The sequence below is a fragment of the Crinia signifera genome, chromosome 6 (assembly GCF_055691185.1).
Source record: "Crinia signifera chromosome 6, ASM5569118v1, whole genome shotgun sequence".
Lineage (NCBI taxonomy): Eukaryota > Metazoa > Chordata > Amphibia > Anura > Myobatrachidae > Crinia > Crinia signifera.
Genome location: NC_139222.1, coordinates 159,566,079 through 159,590,247, shown reverse-complemented (window position 1 = coordinate 159,590,247; position 24,169 = coordinate 159,566,079). Strand labels below are relative to the sequence as shown.

Genomic DNA, 24,169 nt, shown 5'->3' with positions numbered 1-24,169 from the left:
ATCTGCCCCACTGGCCCATACAGGAAGGTGCCACATGGTTAAAACAAGATCTATAGTATGATGTTTAGATCTGAGCCAATTTGCTGGATCAGTACTCAAGTCCATATGCAAAGATTCCCAGGCATAAACACAGCTGTCTCCATGAATACGATGTTAACATATTTGATCCAGCATGGATAGCCTTAAAACCTGGACTGTAGGTAACCTAGAGGACATCCTTTGAGACACTTTTATCTAATACAATAATACATGATTTAATAATGTACAACACATCCCATGATGAATAACCTTCTCAATTCTGACATTGTCAAATACAGAGTCCCGCTACAGCATTGCTTCTTTTTAGCTGCATAACACGGGTGTTCGTATTGAGCTGGGTCTCAGTGAGGTAAATGGGAGCAGTGAACATGTGCATGCTGGCTCCCAGTCGAGGCTACAGCATAGCGGGAGTGTATGGTTGCATGTGCACGGCTATGCTGCACCGTCCTTGCTGCAATGTGTACGCATCTAATCAAGGATATAAAGGGCACATCTGCATTCAATTTTCTATTTTACACTTTTCTTTGGACTGCTGTTAGCAGCTTCAGTCAGTACATGCTTATTTTTTTCCAGACAACCCCACTGCTGGAATCAGTATAAACATGCTTTTGTTTTATCCTAGCAATGTGCCAACATTTACATTGCTGTGTGGTGGGTACTCTGCTATTAATCCCCAGCACACAGAAATAAGGTAGACGCTGGTGCTCTCCAAAAAAAAAAAAAAGGTGTCTATTCTGATTTCAGCAAAAGGATCATCAGGAAAAACATACAGTACATCTGGAAGTATTCACAGCACTTGACTTTTTCCACATTTTGTTATGTTACAGCCTTATTTCAAAATGGAATAAATTATTTTTCTCCCTCAAAATTCTACACACAATACCCCATAATGACAACTTTAAAAAGGATTTGGGAGATTTTTTGTAAATTTCTATAAAAAAAAAAAAATTAAAATAACATACGTAGTCACATCCTGTTTCCTCTTATCATCCTTGAGATGTTCCTACAGCTTAATTTGAGTACACCTGTGGTAAATTCAGTGTTTAGACAGGAATTGGAAAGAGACACACCTGACAGTGCATGTCAGAGCACAAACCAAGCCTGAAGTCAAAGCAATTGTCTGTAGACCTCAGAGACAGGATCGTCTCTAGGCACAAATCTGGGGAAGGTACAGAAAAATGTTGGCTGCTTTGAGCACAGGTGACCTCCATCCTCTGTAAATAGAAGTTCAGAACCAGAACTCTTCCTAGAGCTGGCTGGCCATCTATACTGAGCAATCAGGGGAGAAAGGCACTAGTCGGGTGCCAGATGACTGCCTGACAATCGGGATCCAAACTTCCATTGCTCTGACATGGGGGGGATCTCAACTGACAGGGGCTATTCTCCCTTGTGGGGGTCCACCACCCCTATAGAGGAAAAAAAGAACCTGTGGCGAGTGAAGTGAGCGCAGGGAGTGTAGTGAGCCCGGAAGGGGCTTCTTTGCATTGGCCCCCGTCGGGGCACCAGAAGTCGGGATTCCGATGTCGGTATACGGACTGTCGTTATCACGATTGTCGGGCAGTCATACCACACCCACCTAGTCAGGGAGGTGACCAAGCACTCTGTCCCCTCCCTGACTAGGGGCATTCCTCTGGACAACCAAATCTGCAGAAAAACCACTAATCAGGCCTATATGCTAGAGTTGTCAGACGGAAGCCATTCCGTAGTAAAAAGCACATAGCAGCCTGCCTGGGGTTTGCCAAAATGCACCTGAAGGAGGACTCTCGGACCATGAGAAACAAAATTCTCTGGTCTGAGAAGACAAAGATTGAACTCTTTGGCGTAAATACCAGGAGTCATGTTTGGCGTAAACCAGGTACCGCTCTCCACCAGGTCAATACCATTCTACAGTGAAGCATGGTGATCGCATCATCGTGCTGTGGAGATGTTTTTCAGCGGCAGGAACTGGGAGACTAGTCAGGAGAGAGGGAAAGATTAATGCAGCAATGTACATTTGATGAAAACCTGCTCCATAGGGCTCTTGACCTCAGACTGGGGTGACGGTTCATCTTTGTGTAGGACAACATCCCTAAGCACACAGCCAAGATATCAAAGGAGTGGTTTCAGGACAACTCTGAATGTTCTTGAGTCCAGACTTAAATCCGTTTGAACATCTCTGGATAGATCTGAAAACAGCTGTGCACCAACACTTCCCATCTAACCTTATGGTGCTTGAGAGGTACTGCAAAGAGGAATGGGTGAAACTGTCCAATATACTGTAGGTGTGCAAAGGTTGTGGCATCATATTCAAAAAGAAATAACTGCTGCCAAAAGGTGCACCTTATTGAGTACATGTGATTCCTGTTTTTTATTTTTAATACATTTGTAAAAATCTCCCCAAAACTTCTCAGGTTGTCATTATGGGAAATTGTGTGTAGAATTTTGAGGGAAAAATTCCAAAATTAAATTTTGGAATAAGGCTGTAACAAAGTGATGCGTTGTGAATACTTTCCGGATGCACTGTAAGAATAAACTGTCTGAAGCAGCAGTCCCATTAAACACGTAACAAAGTTTATGGAGTTTCTCATATGCTATATCCCATGACCAAGACACATCTTATTGCTGCCATGCTACGAATCTATAATAAACTATTCACTTAGAAGAAATAGTGCTAACTTATGCAGTTGGGAGAACCTGCACCACAAAGGAGATTATTTGCAGTGATGCATTGGAATGCATGTTCTAGCAATAACAGAACACTTTATGCCAAATTGAAAGATAATATTGAATTATACTATAAAATACTGATTGGATCTTATGGACAATTTCTCCACTCTATAAAATATTTGATAAATTTGCCCCAAGATCTCTACCTGTACAAGATGACAATGCTGTCTATAGGTTAGTGAGATGTGATTTTAAATGAAGGGCTTTTCTTATTAAATTAGTCACTTGTATGTATGTTTTATTTAACAGCTTTCTATACATTTATATTACAAAACATTCTGTGTTAAAATGGCAAAATGAGATCAGATCCAATTGTGTCCTACACGGTGGAGAGTCCTAAAGTTCGGAATACGAAGGTGATGACTGAAGGGTAGCCAGGCCAACAAGTCTTCCCCTCAAGCTTTGTGAACTAGATGAGGTTATCTAAGACAAAAAATAAAAAGTAGATGTGATACTGGCAAGAAATCTGCATTGACATTCATTTCACCTATAATATGACAGATTTGAAAACCAAAAAGCATAACATTAATTGGTACTTGTGTAGTTTCATGGCGGCAGGCTACGCTATGATTTCAGCGTATGCTAAGATATGTTGTTAGCATAGCCCAACGGCTGTCTAGCGTTGTCAGCGTAGTGACTCCGCGACAGCCCTGCGTAGTCAGTGTCTTCAGGAGCTGCAGCTCTGTCTTTGGCATCCCTGGCAAGCCTAGTGAGCGTCTCACACACAGCACCGGTAACCGCCAGATCCCGGCGGAGAGGCGCTCCATCTGTCTGAGACGCAGGAGGAGGGGGTGGGGGTGCGGTGTGCAAGTGTATCTCATGCACAATAAAGGATGCATTTGCCAATGTTACAAACTGGCAAATGGCTCCATTTCAAACCCCCACTATCCACGCCAGCCCGAAGTGTGGCGAGCGTTACGAGCCCTGCGAGGGGACGTGGTAGCGTCCCCCAGACCTGTGCATACTCCTCTATCCACGTCGGCGTGGAGTTGATTTTCTAAAGTGTGGCGAGCGCAGCGAACCACCGAGCACAAAGCATGGCAAGCGCAGTGAGCCCCGCGAGGGGACGCGGATTATTTGACATGTATTCCGCGTCCCCTCAACTCCACGCCGATGTGCATAGTGGGGGTATGAACAGGTCCGGAGGACATAGATAGTGGGGGTGTTTCAGGAATACATTCACACCTGTCATGTCAGGCAGGTTAAAATGGTCAATGGTTCCCACACAATGTAATAAGCGCTGACTGACTACGCTAACTGCGTAATGCTGACTGACTACGCTAATTACGTAAGCTTCGGTTGGCCATGAACGGGCGGGAACACGCCGATACTGACAGGGACGCGGACTACGCTGGCCGCGGGAACACTGTGCTGATTCTGACAGGGATGCTACGCTAACTACGTAACTGCCGCCATGAAACTACACAAGTACCCATTAATCCAATGCAAATATATTTAGGTTATTAAAAAAGAAAGATGTTGAGAAAGATGAAAACAAGGGAAGAAAACATAGAACGATCCTAAATAACCTAAAACAAAGGACATTGTATGCTTTCAAAATACAGGGAAATGATGTTACTCATATGGAATAGTTTCATAGCCGCACGGACACACACACACACACACACACACACACACATATATATATATATATAAGAAAAGTCCACCCAGCCGATCCTGTTAGCAATCATACCTGATTGCTTACAGGATCGGCTGGATGGACTTTTCTGATTTGCTGTTATGCTAAATATACCCCCTTTCCTGCGGATGTTTTTATGCCTGTTTATTGCACTTTAAATATGCCATTACAATTTTTTTTTTGCTGGCTTTCTAATACTGCATATATTATATATATTTCCTTAGTATAAACTCATTTAAATGTAATTACAGCTATGAGTTTAGGTAACTGTACAAGCTTTACACATCTCAACATTGCAGTTATTCCCTCTTCTTCTGGGCAATGTCGCAGGGTGATTGTAATTGGTCGAGAGCTGTTTTACAATGACTGCACAGACTAACGATGGTCTGGGATTTCACAAAACAAATCCAGGACAATAATGGATTTGTACAGAAGTCAGTGAAACACAGCTGATAGTGCAGAGTTGAAGTAATTGTCCTGACGGCAGCAGGATATCCTACAAGTTGTGTCTGTATCTTTTCCTCTATTTTCACTCCATGCTTCATGGTAGGAATAATTTGTAATAAAATGACTTCCCTTGAGAATGCTTTTCAAATAAAACAAAATACATCCAAGCAATATAATAAGAAGATAGTGTCCTTTGCACCAACATAAAAGAAAATTGAGGTTATTCAACCTTGGAAAATCCAATGGTATCCAATAGGAGATAGATTCTCAACAATTATAGCAAATTATGTTTACAATGGTCATCAATCCAGCACACACAGATGAATGATAGGCACAAGAAAAGAAGAGGGAAGTGCCAATCCTGTTGAAATGACAATGTAGTGCCACGGTTTACATTTTCCATGTGTAACATCATACTCCTTTCATTCTAATATAAGCCAAATTCCCAAAAGTTGATAATTGCTTGGAAACCTGATGTGAGAGGAGCTTTATCATATGCACGGTGTGCGCCTGGTGTGCTCAGACACACCTTGCATTTGACATATATATATATATATATATATATATATAAATATATATATACTGTATATATATTAGATAGATAGATCTATATAGATATAGATATCTATATATCGCGAGAGAGAGTCCCCAATCTGTGCTCAGACCAGCGTGAGCAGCACCTCTGAAGGATCCTCTGTCAGACAGAATCCAACATATAGATATGAAAAAGAACACAAGTTTCAGAGGGCACTAAGAATCCGTTCAATTTGTTCAAAGTAGAAATAGAATACATAAAACTGTGTGTATAGGAATCACATATAAAATTTTCACAGTATATCAGTGTGGCGTCCTTTAAAGCAATTTGACGACACATATCTTTTGGATAATGCAGATGGCCAAACGCGTTTAGTCATTCACATGACTTCATCAGGGGCAAGTGGATAACAATTCAATCATATGTTATCTGTAGTCAATCTCCAATGTAATGTATTTAGAGCAATTTCATTGGAGAAAAATCCAAACGTAAAAAAAGAGAAAATCGGTATCCGCTATTGAGTTTGGTACTTGTGTATTATCTGGGCGCCCGGTTTTTTCATTGCGTCGGAAAAATCGCGTTGATCGCATCGCATGCAACCAAATCAAATGCGATGCAATTTTTCCATAGGAATCAATGTTAAATGTTCCCAAATGGTCACTGAGACCCGATTTCCCATTAGGGTCAATGTTAAATGCCCCCCAGGCCCCCCTATTTTGGTGTATGCCCCCTCATTGTTAACGGCACCCCACCAACGCCAACCCGAAGTGTGGCATCCTTAAGAGGGATACCTCAATAGCCAGCCCGTCAAAGCCAGGCGGCTCAGGTCCGGGTGGTGGAGCGGACCCTGAGAAATGAGGTCTGGACGTAGAGGCAGTCTCAGAGGAGACGCCACTGACAGATTCCTTAGGTCGGCATACCAACCTCGACGGGGCCAGTCTGGGGCCACTAGAATCATCATTCCTCCTTCCTTCTTGAACTTGCGTAGAAGACGAAGAAGAAGCTGAAATGGGGGGAATGCATACACCAGACGAAACGGCCATGGTGCCGTGAGAGCATCTAACAGGAAAGCTCCGGGGTCCCTTGTCCGAGAGCCGTACCGAGGAACCTTGCAATTGTGCCTGGACGCCAACAGATCTATTTCCGGCACTCCCCATTGGGACGTCAGCCACTGGAACACTTCTGGATGAAGTTCCCATTCTCCTGTGTTGATGTCCTGCCGACTCAGATAGTCTGCTTCCCAATTGAGAACCCCTGGGATGAAGACTGCGGAGATTGCGGGAAGACGTCTCTCCGCCCACCTGAAGATTCTGGACACCTCCTTCATTGCTCCTTTGCTGCGTGTCCCGCCCTGCCTGTTGACATAGGCCACGGCTGTGGCGTTGTCGGTCTGGACTTTTACCGGGCACCCTTGAATGAGAGATTCTAAGGCCTGAAGAGCCCGAAGGATTGCTCTCAACTCCAGGACATTGATAGGCAGGCGACTCTCCTGCGCTGTCCAGCGACCCTGAACCGACTGAGTTGCAAACCGCCCCCCAGCCCCGAAGGCTGGCATCCGTGGTTATTAGAATCCAAGATGGAATCCAAAATGGACGACCCTGGGATAAGTTGTCCGCCTTCAACCACCAAGTGAGAGACAGGCGGACCTCCGGAGATAGCGTGATCACCTGACTCTTCAGACGAGAATGATCTCCTGACCATTGGCTTAGAACGCACAGCTGAAGCTGTCGCGAATGGTACTGTGCATACTCCACCATGTCGAATGAAGCGACCATAGAGCCCAACACCACCATGCAACTGTGCACAGAGACCCTTCTGTGACTGAGCAGGGATCTTGCTCTCCGGCAGAAAAACCCTCTGGAGCTGAGTATCCAGCAGAGCACCCAAGTGGACCATCCTTTGAGAAGGAGTCAGAAATGTTTTTTTCCAGTTTATCTTCCAGCCGTGAGATGATAGAAGCGTAATCGCCAATTGCAGATGACTCTGCAATAGGACTGGAGAATTCGCCACAATCAGGAGATCGTCCAGGTACGGGATCAATCGAACCCCCAGACGGTGCAAGTGAGCCGACATAACTGCCATCACCTTGGTGAACACCCTGGGAGCCGTGGACAGTCCGAAGGCCAAAGCCCTGAACTGGAAGTGGTCCTCCTGGACGGCGAACCTCAAAAATCGCTGATGGTCCGGCCGGATGGGAACGTGGAGGTATGCGTCCTGGATATCGAGCGAGGCCATGAAGTCCCCCGGTTCCAGGGATAGAATAATGGACCGAAGAGACTCCATACGAAACTTCGGCACCCGCAAAAACACATTGAGCGACTTCAGATTGAGAATCGGTCTGTGAGAACCGTCCGGCTTGTCGATCAGAAACAGAGTGGAGTAGAACCCCTGCCCCCTCTGTTCCTGAGGAACTGGAACAATAACGTTCGAGTCTAAAAGGGATCGGATGGAAAGCTGTAGCGCCAGTTGTCTCGCTGTGTCCCTTGGAAGACCCGTGCGAAAATAACGCTGAGGAGGGGGAACCCGGAACGTTAGGGCATAGCCCCTGGAGACCACCCCCCTGACCCAAGCATCCGTCGTGGTGTCGCACCACGTCGGCGCAAAGGACAGGAGACGGCCCCCCACCCTGGGATCCCCCGGGTGGGGCCTCGCCCCGTCAGGCTGCAGGCTTGTCAGTCTGCTTGGCCGCTGGGCGTCTGGTAGCCCAGGGCTGCTTGGTGCGGGGTTTGGCTGTTTTGGAGGCCGAGGCAAATCTGGCCGAAGATTGACCTCTGGCCTTACCCTGGGTCCGAAACGATGACTTCTGCCGGGGAGGCGCCGCCGAATGCAAAAATGCCGTCTTAGAGGCCGCCAGGGTAGTCACAATTTTGTCCAACTCTGGACCAAACAGGGTATCCCCCTGAAAGGGGAGAGCCTCCAAAGCCCTTTTGGAATTGTTATCCGCTCGCCAGGACCTAAGCCACAAAACACGTCTGGCAGCAACAGTGGCTGCGGAAGCCTTAGAAGCCAGTACTCCCGAGTCCAGAGCAGCCTCCCCCAAATACAAACTAGCCTTTTGTATATTCTGTACGTGGCCCAGGAGAGATTTGCGACTAGAACCATCGGACAATCCCGACTCCAACATGCCCGCCCATTCAGAAACTGCCTTGGCAACACATGCTGCTGCAAGAGAGGGACGGGTGACTGCGCCCACCTGTGAATAAGCAGTTTTAAGGAAATTTTCCAATTTCCTATCCGACGGGTCTTTTAAGGAAGAAGAATCCGGAATGGGCAGAACTGAAGAGCGCACCAGCCTGGCCACATGAGCATCCACCGGGGGAGGCTTCTCCCACTTAGCCCTCTCTGAGGGAGGGAACGGATAAAAAGAAGTAAGGCGCTTAGAAAGCTGGAACCTTTTAGCCGGCTGAGCCCATGCTGTCTCCAATAAATCTTCCATATGGGCCGAAGGTGGAAACTGAGCCAACACCTTCTTAGGCCGCTTAAAAAGCGGGACCTTACTACTACCGTCTTTCCCCGATAATTAGACCTACCCCGATAATAAGCCCTACCCCAGATTTTGGACGCTGGTCCAAAATAAGCCCTCCCCCGAAATTAAGCCCTACCATTTTCCCAATGTTATTGTATGTGCACCATATGTGCAGTCTCCGCTCAGCCCCCGCTGACTCCCGCTGACCCCCGCTGCCCTCCGCTCACCTCCTCTTACTCACCAGCAGCACCGCAGCTCCCGTTCCCAGGGATGCATTGCGGTAGGCGCGGCGTGACGTCACGCCGCACACATCGCGCCGCGCACATCACGCGGCTGAACTGGCTGGCTGCTGCTCACCACACAGCGCCATCAACGGACATCAAGTTAAACAGGTGGGGGCATGTAAAATACCGGCACATTACCATAAATTATGGATCATTTGGGGGGCATTTCATAAAGGCGCAGTGTGGAATGTTTTAAAGGCGCAGTGGGGAATAAAATAAGCCCTCCCCCGAAAATAAGACCTATGGTCTTTTTTGAGGGGAAAAAAAAAATAAGACAGTGTCTTATTATCGGGGAAAGACGGTAGGAGCAGGGGCCTCATCCTCCAACTGGAGGACTGCCCTGACCTCCCGCACCAGTGAGTCTACCTCTGCTGAGGACAAAGAGTCGTCAGCCACAGCGGATCCGTGATCTGAAGTATCAGTAGACCCCCCTGCAGCAGAGTCCGAATCGGAATCGTGAGAATCCTGCACAGGACTCCTCTGCCTAGGCAGCCGCCTGGACCCCCTGCCTGCCAAACTATCCGTTAACCTCTGCACAGACTGTGCAAAGGACTGCAACCATGGGGGTTCTACATAAGCCTGAGCTGCCCCACCACTGGCACTAGCGACAGGGGGCAGGGGCGCAGGGGGAGCTGGTGCCGACAAGCGGTCAATAAGCTGTGTCATTACCTGAGTCAACGTCGAGGCCCAGGCCGGTTCCTGCTGGGTAGGAGGCAGAGGTAACGGGTTTGCTTCCACCGTGATACACCTGGAACAAACCTCCTCCTCTTCTTGAGACAGTACATCTGAACAGTCTCTACAGGTACGCTGCATTGGAGAAGGAGCCTCCTTGCTCTTCGCCTTAGGCATACTGACCGAGCAAACAAACAAACACCAGCAGTTACTACCAGACACAGAATAAGCAAGTGTCCCTATATAGGAAAGGCCCAGGGGCACCACACACTTGCAGCCTTTCACACAAAAAGCCTTAGCAAAGCAATTTGTAAAGGGCAAATATATCACAGTTCAGCAAGCTGAATAGGAAACAGAGATTATGCAACACACAAACTCTGTATGGTGACAACTCCTTTCACCTGTAATAGACAAGATTGGCCTGTCTGTACACAGGAAAGGAGACAGTAGCAGAGCTCAACAATCCAGCCCGCAGCAGGAGAGGAGAATACTATACCAAACCAGGCTCCAGGAGCAAGGTGTAAGGGAGAATTCCAGCAGCCTCCTGTCTCTATACCCAGCATGTGCCAGAATGGCTGCTGATTAGGCTTTTAAAAGGAGGAGCTGGAACACCTGGGGCTGTGAGAGGTAGCACTCAGCACGTCCCCAGGGGTGGGGGAGGGACCTCAGGACATCCCATTAACCCCCTCAGGCATCAACCTCCGGGGACACACCTGAATAAAAGTCCCTGGTGGTCTAGTGGAAGGGTGGCTACGCCAGACCCACACCGCCTGCCCCCCCGCTGACTCCCACAAAACGGGGGGGGGGATCTGCTGCTAGACGCGGTCCCCTGCACGCAGGGAACCGCTGCTTACCTGTCCCAGGACGGGGCGCAGCTGCGGGAGCCTCAGGAGTGAAGATCCCGCGATGGAAGACCCCAGCCCAGTTGCCAGCGCTGCCGTCTCCGTCTCCGGGTGTAGGAGCTGCGCCGCTGACACTCACTAAAAGAGCAGTCGCTGCGGCAGCTCAGTAACCCTGGCTGTACGAACAGCCGAGAAAAAAATGGCGCCGCTCAGTCTGCCTGAGCACCAAAGAAAAAACTGGTGACCCAGGGTCAGGGGGCGGGATATGAGGGAGAAGGGAGGCAGGGAGCATGCTGGGTACATTTCTGTAACCCTTTGGTGCACGCTCTGCTACCTCACCTCTCATACCCAGCGTGAACTCCTGTGCCCCCTAGTGGACTATAAAGAAACATTAATTCTCCCAGCTCACTGAATATAGCATTAGTGATCAGTCTTGAACACTACATCAGAGAAATTGGTTACATATATTTGCGCAAATGTATGATAAGCCCCCAAGCCATCGTCAAGGCTTCTCTGTATATTGGGTGTCCCTAGCACTATATCTAGGTGCACGGTGCAGCACCCCCAAAAAACAGCATAAGTTGAAAAGCCCAGAACAGCACAACAGTGAGGAAACTATTGTGTTAAAAAATATTAGTGATAGGAAGCTGAAGCTATATAGAGAGAGTGAAAAAGTTGATGAAATGTAATTAAAATATTAAAAAAGAGAAAGGTCCGATGCGCACGGGACATCAAACGAAGCCGATTTAGGCCGATTTCACGGCCCGATCCGTCAGAATTGGCCGAAATCGACTCAGTGTATAGGCACCTTTACCTCCTCTGCTGAGAGCGGCGTATCAGTTTTTTGAGTCCCCCTGGGCAACGAGCATGCAATACCCCGGAGGCAACAAGCATGTATCTCCCCCAGGGCAACAAGCATGTATCTCCCCCAGGGCAACGAACATGTAGGTTATTTGTAATAGGCATAACAGTGTGGCGCATAATATTTAATAGGCATTACGGTGTGTGGTATATGTAATGGGCATACTAGTGTGTGACAATGTTTAATGGGTGTAATCCTGGCGCAGTGAGCAATTTTTTTATTTGATATTTTTTTTGTTTCTAATGTAAATTTAGAATGTAAAAACGTGCCCTAGTCGGTGGTCAGCACCCTCCCCTAAAAAAACACTAAAGTGAACACTAAGATTTTAAATAACTGTCACTTCAAACCTTTGAAGTCAAATTATATATTTTACATTTGTTTTAAATAATTGAAAGTAATGTATTATTAGCTTTAAAACTCTCGCAATACATCAGACTACAGTGCTCTGAAATCCTGACTCCAATTTGGTTTTCCCTTATGGTAATATTGAGAAACAAAACATAATTTTCAAATGTTTCTAATCAATCCATAAATATTGGACTTCTGAGGATCAGATAGGTATTGTTTATTCAAAATAACACTTTTATATCATGCTATAAACTAGAGATATTTATTTAAGGAACTGCTTTGGGGTTATCAAAATGAAAACAAATAATGACTTACCTTAACTAAGACGTAGTCACCTGGTCTGGCTTTGACTCTGGTTTCAAGAGGTGAGACAGCTTCTATAGGAAAACTGGGGAAAACAACTTTCATGTTTCCATCATTTCGTCCACATAGCTCTTCTGAGGAGCGTTTGCTGGCCTGTAATACAGATATAGCAAGTGACATTCAAAAAAAGAAACCTTATTGTTATGTAACAAACAATGCAATGCCTTCTACATCAACTATTATAAAAGAAGTCCAAACTCTATATTAATTATGCGCAAAACATGTAGGGAGAGATGTGACGAAGTGGTACAGACGAGGAGGCAAAGATAGATGAAAGAGGTGGGGAGGGATGAAAGACGAAAGGATAAGGGGGAGACAGATAAGACAGTAGTCCTGTTCGCCACCTTATTCTGATTTCAACCCAGCGTCTCAAGTTCCGCCCCCTGCCAGCTACTGATGCCAGGCCAGATTAATTGTCAGTGACTAGTAAAGGGACATACGGTTAGGCTGAGTGAGGGGGGGGGGGGGGTTAGGCTGTGAGGAGGGTGGGTTTAGGCACTTAGAAGGAGGTTAGGGTTAGGCTGCAGGGCATTCTTACTGCTGGTCATCCATATATATCCCGTATCAGCAACATGCTGACACGCACACTAGCAGTAAGCAGTATTCATGTGCCAGTTGTAGAAGCCTGAGCAGTAACGTGGTTCTAAGTGCCATGTGGTAGGAGCTTGGTGGTTGCAGCATCATACCTGCCCACTGTACACTGGGTGGAATCCGTAACAAGTGGTTACGGACAGTAAGAGGGAATACCCTATTGGCCAGGTCCTGTGAGACCTGGACCCAGCCTGTGACCGCTAGGCGTGAGTGCCCACCCTGTCACAAAGACCAAACAACATCAGTATATATACAGAAACTAGACAATGTGTGGGGAAAAATAATTTCATACATGGTGATCTATGTGTAAATATCAATGTACACTATGACATGATTTTCAACTTTAAGCTGAGTTGTTCTGTACCAGTCTTTAATTTGGAACATCTTTATTATACAGTATACCGGTACATTCGAGCACACAGGCTTTGTCTTGAAATGATGCTTTCTGTGAAAACACATTTATTGTAAAAGTAATATGAGGTACTCACTCCTTCTACCAGAACTAGCTGCGTCCTTCCTATAGCTCTCTTGTTGACCTGTTCAGCCTCCTCTCTGAAGACTGCAATGAGTTCCTCCAGTCTCCTTCTCTTTACCTCAGCTGGGACATCATCACTCAGTCTGTGAAATGCTCTTGTTTTCTAATGCAGGAAGCAGATTTTTCTTACTTCGATTACACAAAACTTAATTCCTCTAAAGATATCAAGTATGTATCCAAGTCACCTTTCTCATGCTGTATGCGAATAGGAAAGCAGCGTTGTAGGACACTTTACGCAACAGTGACACCGTTTGTTGGTGATCTTCCTCTGTCTCCTGGCAGAAGCCAGTAATGAAATCACTGCTGAGACTGACCCCTATTAAAAAGAAATGCATTGTTCAGTAGTGGACAAATAGAATAGTCTCCCGTCAGAGGGGATAGAGGATAAGAAAATAGAGTAATTTAAACATGCATGGGATAGACATAAGGATATCCTTACAAATAAATAAGGACCAAATAGGGTTTGAGGTATCCACATGGTTTAAAAATAAGGATCATAATAAGTTCTTATCTGCCGTCAAATTTTATACAAGGGAAAAAAAAAAACAGGAATGATGCCTACAGTACATCGGTAATGTACTCATTTCCCATTAAGAATCATTACTCCTAAACATTCATTGCAGTCTGGCAAATGATTTCCGAAATTATGCTGAAACGTTATAGAAATGCACTTTTGCTATTAAATAAACTAAGATGTGAGACTAAGGAATGTACAGGCAAATAGCATGATCAGAAGAGATCAGCAGAGAGGGAACAGGATTTTCTGTGCTAATGTGCATTGGGCCAGTATAGAAAATGTATATTTTCATATTTTTAACTCTGGTCAATCTAATAAGCATTACAGTGACAAAGTCGGCAACTAGGCTTGTTATGGGGGCAGCTAGCAAGAATGTAACCGCCAGGAACGCTGCTCATGTGTGAGTGTGTGCGATTCATTGAGGCAGATGCTCTGGATAAGCAGGAGCTGTTCTGGAGCAGCAGCCTTGTTTGTGACAAAGGATGGCCTGCAGGGCCTTGGAGTCAACCCAGCGAGGGCGGTCCCTGTGGCCCAAACTGGCAGTGTAAATATTTTATGAGACTGGGAGAGTAACATTATTAACCCCTTTACTATGGAGGGCGAGCGGAGCTCACACTTATAAATAATTAAGGAGCACCCAATTTAATAAGAGGTGGTGTTGGACGGCCCTTTTTAAATGATAGGACCCCATAGTACTTATTTTCTGGTGTTCACCTGTGATAGCTGTATGTTATCCCACACAACAGAAAAATGGAGAAACTCTGCTAGCATCAGGCATCTTTGTCACAATGAAAAGGATTGCCCTGAATTATCGAATGGGCTTCCTGCAACATGTTCAAAACTGCTCTTATGGTGTGTACACATGGTGAGATTCCCTTGCCATTCGACTTAAGCTTCGATTGCTATGCAATCCTTGCTAACTCTGTACTATTTACATACAATTCATGCAATCTACATTCGATTTACACTATATAGTCATTGCTGCCCTACCTTTGTTTCGATTTGTGCTGTACCTGGGAATGCGCATCAGGATCGCAAGTTAAAAAACCTGTGCAATCTGCATACAATCTGCATGGCATTTTGACTAAATCTAAATGTCAAATCTCACCTTGTGTAAACAGCATAAGTTCCAAGATATTGACTAAAATTATGGTCAACCTTCTGGCAAAAATGCCTGCTGATTAAGATACATTGGGACCTCCACAAAACCCTGTAGACTGGAATCCATAGTGATTACCATCTAATACTTAGAAGAGGAAACTCCTGTTTATCTCTTATATATTTAGCCAGATCCGTCACTCAAAAGCAGTGTAGGTAATGGTGGGCGGGGTTCCACGGGTGATTGACAGGCCCATCCACCGTTATCCACAATGCAGAACCTGCATTACAAGTTCTACACATCCTATGTCCTACACAAAGCTCCTGCCCCTTACTCTCCCACCACTCCCCATGTCTGGCCAAATACCACCCAAACCCCGCCCCACGGCTGAACACCACCCCTTCCACCCGAGCACACTGACTGTGACCCAGGAGCTCCGTACACAGGAGGACAGCGTGCACTTTGGCAACCAGGCTGCAGTGGCTCATCTGTACTCTCTCCTTCTGCCAGCTGCTTCCTCCCTGGCCAGACAATCACAGTGAGTACTTCTGTACTCAGCGTACAGCCCCTGCTGAAGGTGTCATGGCACCCCCCACATGGGGGGGTGCCCGCGATTTTCGGAAGGGGGGGGTCGCGGGGAGGGGTGCCCGCGAATTTCGGGAGGGGGGGTCGCGGGTGGGGGGGTCGCGATTTTTCGGGAGGAGTGCCCGCGAATTTCTGGAGGGGTTGTCGCGGGTGGGGGGAGGGGTGCCCGTGGATTTTAGGAGGGGGGGGCGCGGGTGGGGTGCCCGCGAATCGGGGGGTTGTGTGTGTCACGGGTGGGGGGGAGGGGTGCCCGCAAATTTCAGGAGTGGTGTCCGCGAATTGAGGGGGGGGGGGGGGTGTCCGCAAATTGGGGGGGGGGGGGGGGGGGGGGGGGGGGGTGCCTGCAAATTTCGGAAGGGGGGGTGGGGTGCCCGTGAATTGGGGGGGGGGGGGGTGTCGCTGGTGGGGGGAGGGGTGCCCGCGAATTTCGGGAGGGGGGGTCTCGGGTGGGGGGAGGGGTGCCCACGAAAGGGATTCTCTCTCTCTGCGATCTATCTCTCTCTGCGACCCCTCTCTCTCTCTCTCTGCGACCCCTCTCTCTCTCTCTCTGCGACCCCTCTCTCTCTCTGCGACCCCCCTCTCTCTCTCTCTGCGACCCCCCTCTCTCTCTCTCTGCGACCCCCCTCTCTCTCTCTCTGCGACCCCTCTGTCTCTCTCTCTCTGCGACCCCTCTCTCTCTCTCTCTCTGCGATCTCTATCTCAATTACACTAGATCTCCCACTCACATATATTTCTACTTCTAATGGGGCGTAGCCCCTCACGACGGTGTGAAGAGCGCCCGGAGGGCGCAATGAATCTCCTAGTTTACCTATATTTTACCCACTATAAATTTAATTAAATTTTATTTAGCTAAATCACCCACCCAACCCATCCAGCTAAGATGTGCCCAAACCTAGATCAGCTATTTTAGCACACTATATGTACAGATGGAGCCGGCCTTATCCTTGCAGTGGATGGCGTTGATACCGCCATCCACGCCGGCGGACAGCTCCCGCCCGGGGGCACACGTGCTCGAGACGCTCGCACGCCCCGTGGCAACGGAGCTTGGCAGGGGTCCCCGGTGTCTCCCCCACCATCTCCACCGGTCTCCCTCGCCGCCCCAACCTCCCCACCCCCCCGAACTGGGCAGCGTCTCCCTGAAGCGGAGACAGGCAGGGAGATGCTGCCCAGTCGCCGTGATACTGGGACACGCGTGCGCGTGAGATGCACGCACGTCCCAATCTCTATCGCCGGCGCTCGCCAGCACAAGGGATCTGGCGAGCGCCGGCCAAATTTGAGAAAAGCTACATCTGTAGTTATCTCTCATCCAGAAGGGTTAGGGACATCCATTTAACCAAAAGTATGAAAAGACATATGCCTGTTTGCATATTACTGTTTAATTGATCAACCAATAGGAAGCAATTGATAAGACAACCAGTGAATGAGACAAGAACACATCTAGAATCCCATAAAAACTAATTCTGGGAATCACTTCAACATCTGCAATTAAGTATTCCAATAAGTGTTTACTACAGATCACTTCCCAACAAGACTATTAAATGGGACAAAATTATACCACCATCAAGATGAACGAGGGGATCGCCTCACCACCCAAGATCACCACAAACACTTACTACATTAGCATTATTAAAGGTCATTGTGCAATAGCTTCCCAGCACCGTCAAGAAAAGGATAGAACCATCCATTCTGAACCAATTAATGACTGGGAAGATCAGCTGTAGGACTGCCCCATACAGATAAATAACACAGTGATCCCAATGTCACTAGTGTCGAAATTATTTGACTTGGGCCTGAGCGGATCTACCTGCAACTGGATTTTGAATTTCCTAACTAACAGACCCCAGGTGGTCAGAATGGGGAACACCGTATCTGAGGAGACCATAATTCAGACCGCAGTGCCGCAGGGATGTGTCCTCAGTCCCCTACTATACTCGCTGTTTACCCACGACTGCATATCGTCTTCTGACTCTGTCAAGATCGTGAAATTTGCTGACGATATAGCAGTTGTGGGGTTGATTAGTGAGGATGATGAAACCCACTACAGAAATGAAATAGCGAGACTGGTAGCCTGGAGCGAGGGAAACAACTTAGTGTTAAATGAGGGAAAAACTAAAGAATTAGTGATTGACTTTAGGAGAAAGTTAGTGGTGCCGAAGAAACCAGTGTGTATAAACGAGGCAGATGTTGAAATTATGGAGTCAGTCAAGTTTCTGGGACTTCAGGTCTCAGCAAATTTGTCATGGTCTGGCAATGTTCTCACTCAGACAAAGAAATCCCAACAGCGTCTCTTTTTTCTGAGGCGTTTAAAAGCGGCCGGTGTGAGCAAGCCCACCATGACAAACTTCTATAGATGCTCGATAGAAAGTATTCTGACCTTCGGCATTATCGTCTGGTTCGGCAATTGCACGGTTAGGGAGCGCTCAAAACTAGAACGCATTGTAAAGGCCGCAGGCAAAATTATAGGAGTGCAACTGCCAACCATATTGGAGCTCTATAACTCTAGAATTTTAAAGCGTACCAAAAATATTTCAGCCGATTCCAGTCACCCGTTTTTTAGTTCATTCGAGCAACTACCTTCGCTAAAAAGGTTCAGAACCATGAGGGCACGTACTAGCCGCTTGCACAACAGTTTCCTTCCATCAGCAGTGCGTATGTTGAATGCTTGAAGTGATGTTTGATTTTATGTATCCCTTAAGTATTTTTCTTCCCTTTTTTATATGTATTATACGGATATTGCTTTTACTGTACTGGTATTTATGTACTACACAATTTCGTCTGCAGTGAGAGTTTTTCTCCCGCTGCTGATGACAATAAAACTGACTTGACTTGACTTGTAAATGGACCCAGAGACATACTGCTCTGCAAATACTCCCTAGAAGGCGACCCCCCAAGGCCAAAACGCATTGGAAACACCACAATAACCTAAACCCAGCATACTTCCAGTATCATCAAGTCTCCTCCTGGCCGGGAGTAAAGCCCACAACAGCGAGGCTGAGATTGTGACGCCGGGAGACGGTAGTATCGCAGTGCCGCTACCGTGAAGTCGCATCTCACCGTGCACTGTGGAGCCGGGCTCGCTGTACAGCTGCTGTGCTCACCGAGCCTTTGGCTGGAGTGAAGAGGATAGCTTAGGACATTGCGGGACGCATCAGGACCCTCCACAAGGACTACAACACTGAGCACAGGTGAGAGGTGTACTGCAGGGGGGGGCGGGACGCCAGCTCCCTGAACCTCCTCCCTGTGCCTTTTTTCTGACCAGTGACTGTGTCTGTCCCAACAGACCTCTTCCCACCACCACTGAGACGAACTGACAGTCTACACCCCCCATCACCTACAGCCCCCCCTGGGAACAAATAGTGGACAGAACACTTTACCACCCCCCACCCCACCCCATTTCTAACCATGTATTTTCCTTTCAGTTCATATTTATTCTTATTCACTGCACACTTAATTTGGAATTGTGACCTAGAATTATAGTATTATAAAAATACATGCTTTTGTTCACTCATCCAATCCCATTCATTTCTTTAAAAAATCAAGGTGTTACACTGATCACTTTAAGATTCCCATGCAGCACCCAATAGGAGCTGAGCACACTACTACCAATAAATTTGCTCTATACCAGGGGTGGTCAACCCGCGGCTCTTGAGCCGCATGTGGCTCTCCCCCTTCTAAAGTGAGGCTCCTGCTCCCACTGTTGCCCACCGCCCACCGTCCGTCCCCCATCACCCACTGCCGGTTCCCCGAATCCCTTCCTCTTCTGAGGGGAGGAGAGCATGCATTGTGCATCTCTCCTACCCCTCACTGTGCATCCTTGTGACTGGGCCGTCCGCCAATCAGAGCTCACGGGCCGCCAGCCAATCAGGGGCCGGCCCGCGAGCTTTGATTGGTGGACGGCACAGTCACAGAGAAGTGAAGGGGGAAGGAGACGGGCAGTGTGCTGTGCTCGGTGACATGACAGGACTGCAGGGGGACGCCAGACTGTCCTCTCCCCGCCCGGCAGCAGCAGCAACAACGGTGAGTGCTGCTGCTGGGAAATTAGCACTGTGGGGGCATAGCAGATTGTGGCACTGTGGGGGCATAGCAGATTGTGGCACTGTGGGGGCATACCAGCTTTCTGGCACCGTGGGAGCATACCCGGCACCGTGGAAGCATATGTGTATCTGGCACTATTGGGTGCATATGTATATATGGCTCTGCCCTATTGGAGGCATATGTGTATCACACCCACCCAAGGGGCCAAAATAGACCATGCTCCTTTTTTTGGCTCGCGCATGTTGTTAGCTTTTTAGCTTGACTACAGATACTTTTCGGCTCTTTACCTCTGACCAGTTGGCCACCCCTGCTCTATACCCATACCAGGCTGGTCACCTGTTAGTCCTGCAGCTAGCTCTGACCACCAGCAACCCAGAGCGCTGTTCACCAAACTATTCTCTATAACCATTGACATTGTCCAAAAGCAAAAATGCCCTTTCTAACTGGGTATTGAAAACAAGACCTAAGAAATTCATGTGCTAACTGTGAATCATGTTAGACTTCAGCTAAATGCTGATCAACCTGTGAGACTAATACTTCCACAGCACTCTAATATGTCGAGTATATATGGTACATATCATTTCAGTGGTTGACCTGAAATACTGGGGTGATGACCTCTTTCAGTAACAAATAGCTACTTGTCTCAGCCTATGCTGAAGACTCCCTTACACCCACTGCTTCCGAACCTGTGTTGTGTATATAGAATTATACTGTTATTTGTAAGTTATCTACTGTAGTGCACTGTTATTGTACTGTTCTGTACAGTGCTGCAGATCAAATGTGGCACTCTATAGAGCAGCGATCGCCAAACCGTCGCTCGCGAGTCACAGGTAGCTCGCTGTCATAATTGAGGTAGCTCGTTTTGTGGTGGGAGGTCACTTTGCAGCAATAATAGCACATGGGGCCGCGGCGTGTATCGGGTACATGTGCTGTAGACAGCGCTGGGCATGCACTTGCTCCCAGCACCCGCCGGTTGGTCACTGTGCTTTAACCGCGGCTTCACTCTGCATTTTAGCATTATACAGTTCCCAGCTATTTTTTTTTAATTAAATATCTCAATCCTGACAATTTTTTTATATAAGTGCATATTTGTTTAAAGTCACATTTATAGTACATTTGTCTAATGGTATTATATGTATGCAGAGAATAAAAAGTACAGATGTAGCCACACTCATCGCGGCTGCTAAATGTTTGCTAGTGCCAGTTTGGTGCAGCAAGTCGAACCCGCGACTCGCAAGCACTGAGCCGGCCAATGTATTTCAACCACAACAGGGCAGGAGCTGCTGCAGCAGGTACAAAAGATCCCAAAAACTCTCAATAAATAAGCAAACAATCAAGGGAAACATAACTGACTGGGGATCGATCTCACATGGATTTCACGATATCTACAGTGTTCGATTCACAAACCACTCTGCCGATGAGTAGCTTATTAATTTCAGTTTGTCAAAAGTTTTGCAAAGTGAAAATGTTTTTTATTTAATGGACCGTTACAGGCCTTTAAGAGTCCACTTAAGGAAGTTTGTGTTGTCTTCAGAAAGTCATAAGTTTTCCAATGACATATCACAATGCATGAAAACAACAGAGATAGCATGGACCCTTATGATAGCACCCTTAAGGGCTCGTCCAATTAAACCCATCTTCAAACTTAGATTGTCCTTTAAGTCTTAAGATGATAAGGTAGTGTTCAAAGTTTGAAGACAATTAGTTAAAACGTTTCGAGAGTTATCATGGAACACACACACACACAAACACCTTTCAATTATACTTATGTAGATACTGCTCATAAAGGAAGAAAGCATTTTGCACAATTGGAAGAGATTACCAACCTGGAACCTTCTGTCGGATATTATGTATCAGATCCAAGTAAGCTTCTCGATTATACCTGTAGAACAAACAAGGGCAATGTTTTATCAGATGGCAAATAAAGAGTATATGATTGATAGAAAACAGACAATTATATAATCTTCTCTAATTACACTAGCCAACAGTGAAAATGCTTCCGAAACAAAAATAGTCATTTCTAGTTTATTCGAGCATGGGCAATAAGAATATAGAATTTAAAATGCTGAGTTAGCTCTATGTTCTGAGATATAACCATATATCATTAAATGCTAGAGAATTTGAGGGATTTTTCGAAAAATATGAGGGATTTTTTTTATTCAAATAAATTGTAGGTTGGCAATCCTTAGTACAGGTATCCTGAGTTATTGTCAGCCATATTGTGTTACTCAATATATATGTTACTCCTATGTCACTCAAAATTCATTTTCTCGATTCTCATCTGGACTTCTTTCATCCGAATTGTGGTGTAGTAAGTGAAGAGCATGGTGAGAGATTCCACCAAGATATTTTAACCATGGAACGAAGATATCAGGGTAAATGGGACATTTCCATGCTTGCATACTACTGTTGGACGGTGACAAGAGATGCTCCAGCACAAACGAAGGCGCACTCATAAATAGGTTGTCATATGAAATAGTAAGGCTTGTTATCTTATTTTCTGCTAATTCACCTGTACATAGATTGAATTAAAACAATTATTACTTCTGTTGTGTACATATATCATATAAATATAATATTGGTTTTTACTACAGAAGTACATGTATCACAAGTAGTGTATCTAAAAAACTAGAGCTAATAACAAAAAGACTATTTTTCTAAAAGAAGCAAATAAAAAGTTGTTTTTTGTTGGCTAGTGTTATTCAAGAATATAATATTCAAAGAAAGAATATATTCAAAGAAAGGGGGCTGTACTTGGTCAGCTTTGATTGGAGGAGGAGGTCATAAAGTAACACAAGGAGAAGTGCTTTGCTTTGAAATTGAGATTCATATTTGTCCTCTACAGATGAATTAGAACTAGTTAGTACAGGAGTGGTGACCGACAGTCGTGTCTCAGGTAAGTCAGGAATCTGACAATTCCCTCGTGTGGGTCCATGACCCCCATTGAGGGAAAGTAGAGTAAGTAGAGAGCACAGCTCGCCACCGAGCCCGCAAGGGGCTTCAATGCGCTCATCCCCTTATTGGGCTCCTGACAGTCGGGATTCCGATATCGGAGAAACGACCGTCGGAATCCTGACTGTCTGTGAGTTATACCATACCTTAAAAGGAGATACATTCTAAACCTTTTAACTTTTTTAAATACGGTCAATGTTTTTTGTTTGTTTCCTTAATAATACTCTTTATTTGTCGAGATGCTGTGTGATCTGTGAATAATGCATAGAACTGCATCTGATAAGCCTCTTTTACTTGTTCTCTGATACTCAGAAGCATTAGTGCAACAAAATGTTTGAAATAAACATAATAGACAAATAAATACTCTAATTGCCCATCACAGTACATCCATTTTATTGTGTATTTGAAGTAGAGTATTCAGTATAGGCAGTGGAGCCAAGAAAGGAGGGAAGGGGTACTAATTACCCAGGCCTGATAGAGGGGCCCAGTGTGCCCAGGGCAGAGATTGAAGTGTTATTTTTTTCTCTATTTTTTTTCATACGGTTACATGGCCACATCTCCCTCAATTAGGCCACACATCCTGAAAAGTACCTGGCCCCGGCCAGGCTCTCAACTGTCCTGACTATATGTATGACATTGTAGGTAAACATCCCATAGGCCAGAATTCAATGAGAATCCTGTTTAGGAACCATGCTCGAAGCATGGCGAGCGTAGCAAGCCATGCGAGGCGACGCAGTACACTACGTCAACATTCAGGACAAAAAACATGAAAAACCCATGTGGAGATCATTTGTAAACCCTATTACTTATTCTGCTATATAAATAAAGTAAGCGTGCTCACCCCCTGCGCATGGACTCTAGAACTCTGTCACTTCCGCTTTGTGCAGGGATGTGGATTTGTTTGCAAATGTTATGCCGCTCTCTTATCAACTGGAGAACCTAGAACAACAAGAATGGAGGATAACTTACTGTATGGGCAGCATTTTGAATGCATTACAGGCCAAGTCAGCTTGAGTTACAGTTTTACGAGGATCTGGAAAATGACAACTCTCCTCGGCAACCTGCGGGTGGGCCGCCCAGCAAAGGGCATGCTGGGTCCCTAACAGTGATGCGAAGTATAGTGGATATGCAGCCAAACTGTGAAGCCAGACGGAGGCCAGCCATCTTTCTGGACAAATTGGATGCGTGTGATGCCACGCAGCCGTCGCTGCCCACCCCACAAACGGTGAGGACATGCCTGCATTGTCCAGATGCGCAACCGTCACACCCAGTCATCCCTTAGACTGCAGTCGCATTTTTTAGCAATGCAACCATAGTTTAAGGCCCATTGCGGCATACACAGGTGCAGATTGCCAGAAATCACAATAGCGATTATCTCTAATCTGTATTTCCTTTTGAATCAAACTCTACATGCAATCTATAACCTGAAAGAGCAGGGAGTTCCATAATGTCAACGAATCGGCTCAGAAAGATTACATGTGTCCTCAGATAAAGAACAGTATACCCACACACACACATATATATATATTAGTGATAGAGAGCGCTATCACTATCATTCCTATTCCCTGCCATCTCCAACTAACAGCTAGAGAGATATATCAATAAGCTAGATATATCCATCTATATACACACTAATCCCCTAAGGGAAAACA

At 46.2% G+C, this 24,169-nt stretch overlaps 1 protein-coding gene across 3 annotated transcripts in view; it reads right to left on the bottom strand.

Moving 5' to 3' along the window:
- Positions 1-2,966: 2,966 nt before the first annotated feature.
- Positions 2,967-24,169, bottom strand: part of LOC146008479 (mitochondrial tRNA methylthiotransferase CDK5RAP1-like) — a 39,259-nt gene continuing 18,056 nt past the window's right edge. For all 3 annotated transcript variants that reach the window (XM_083147816.1, XM_083147815.1, XM_083147817.1), the window contains 6 exons: positions 23,359-23,456; positions 21,392-21,447; positions 13,515-13,645; positions 13,283-13,432; positions 12,156-12,296; positions 2,967-3,168 (listed from right to left, as the gene is read on the bottom strand). In XM_083147816.1, the coding sequence (XP_083003942.1) occupies positions 3,082-3,168; positions 12,156-12,296; positions 13,283-13,432; positions 13,515-13,645; positions 21,392-21,447; positions 23,359-23,456 (663 nt within the window). In that variant the 3' untranslated portion in view covers positions 2,967-3,081. The remainder of the gene's footprint in view (positions 3,169-12,155; positions 12,297-13,282; positions 13,433-13,514; positions 13,646-21,391; positions 21,448-23,358; positions 23,457-24,169) is intronic.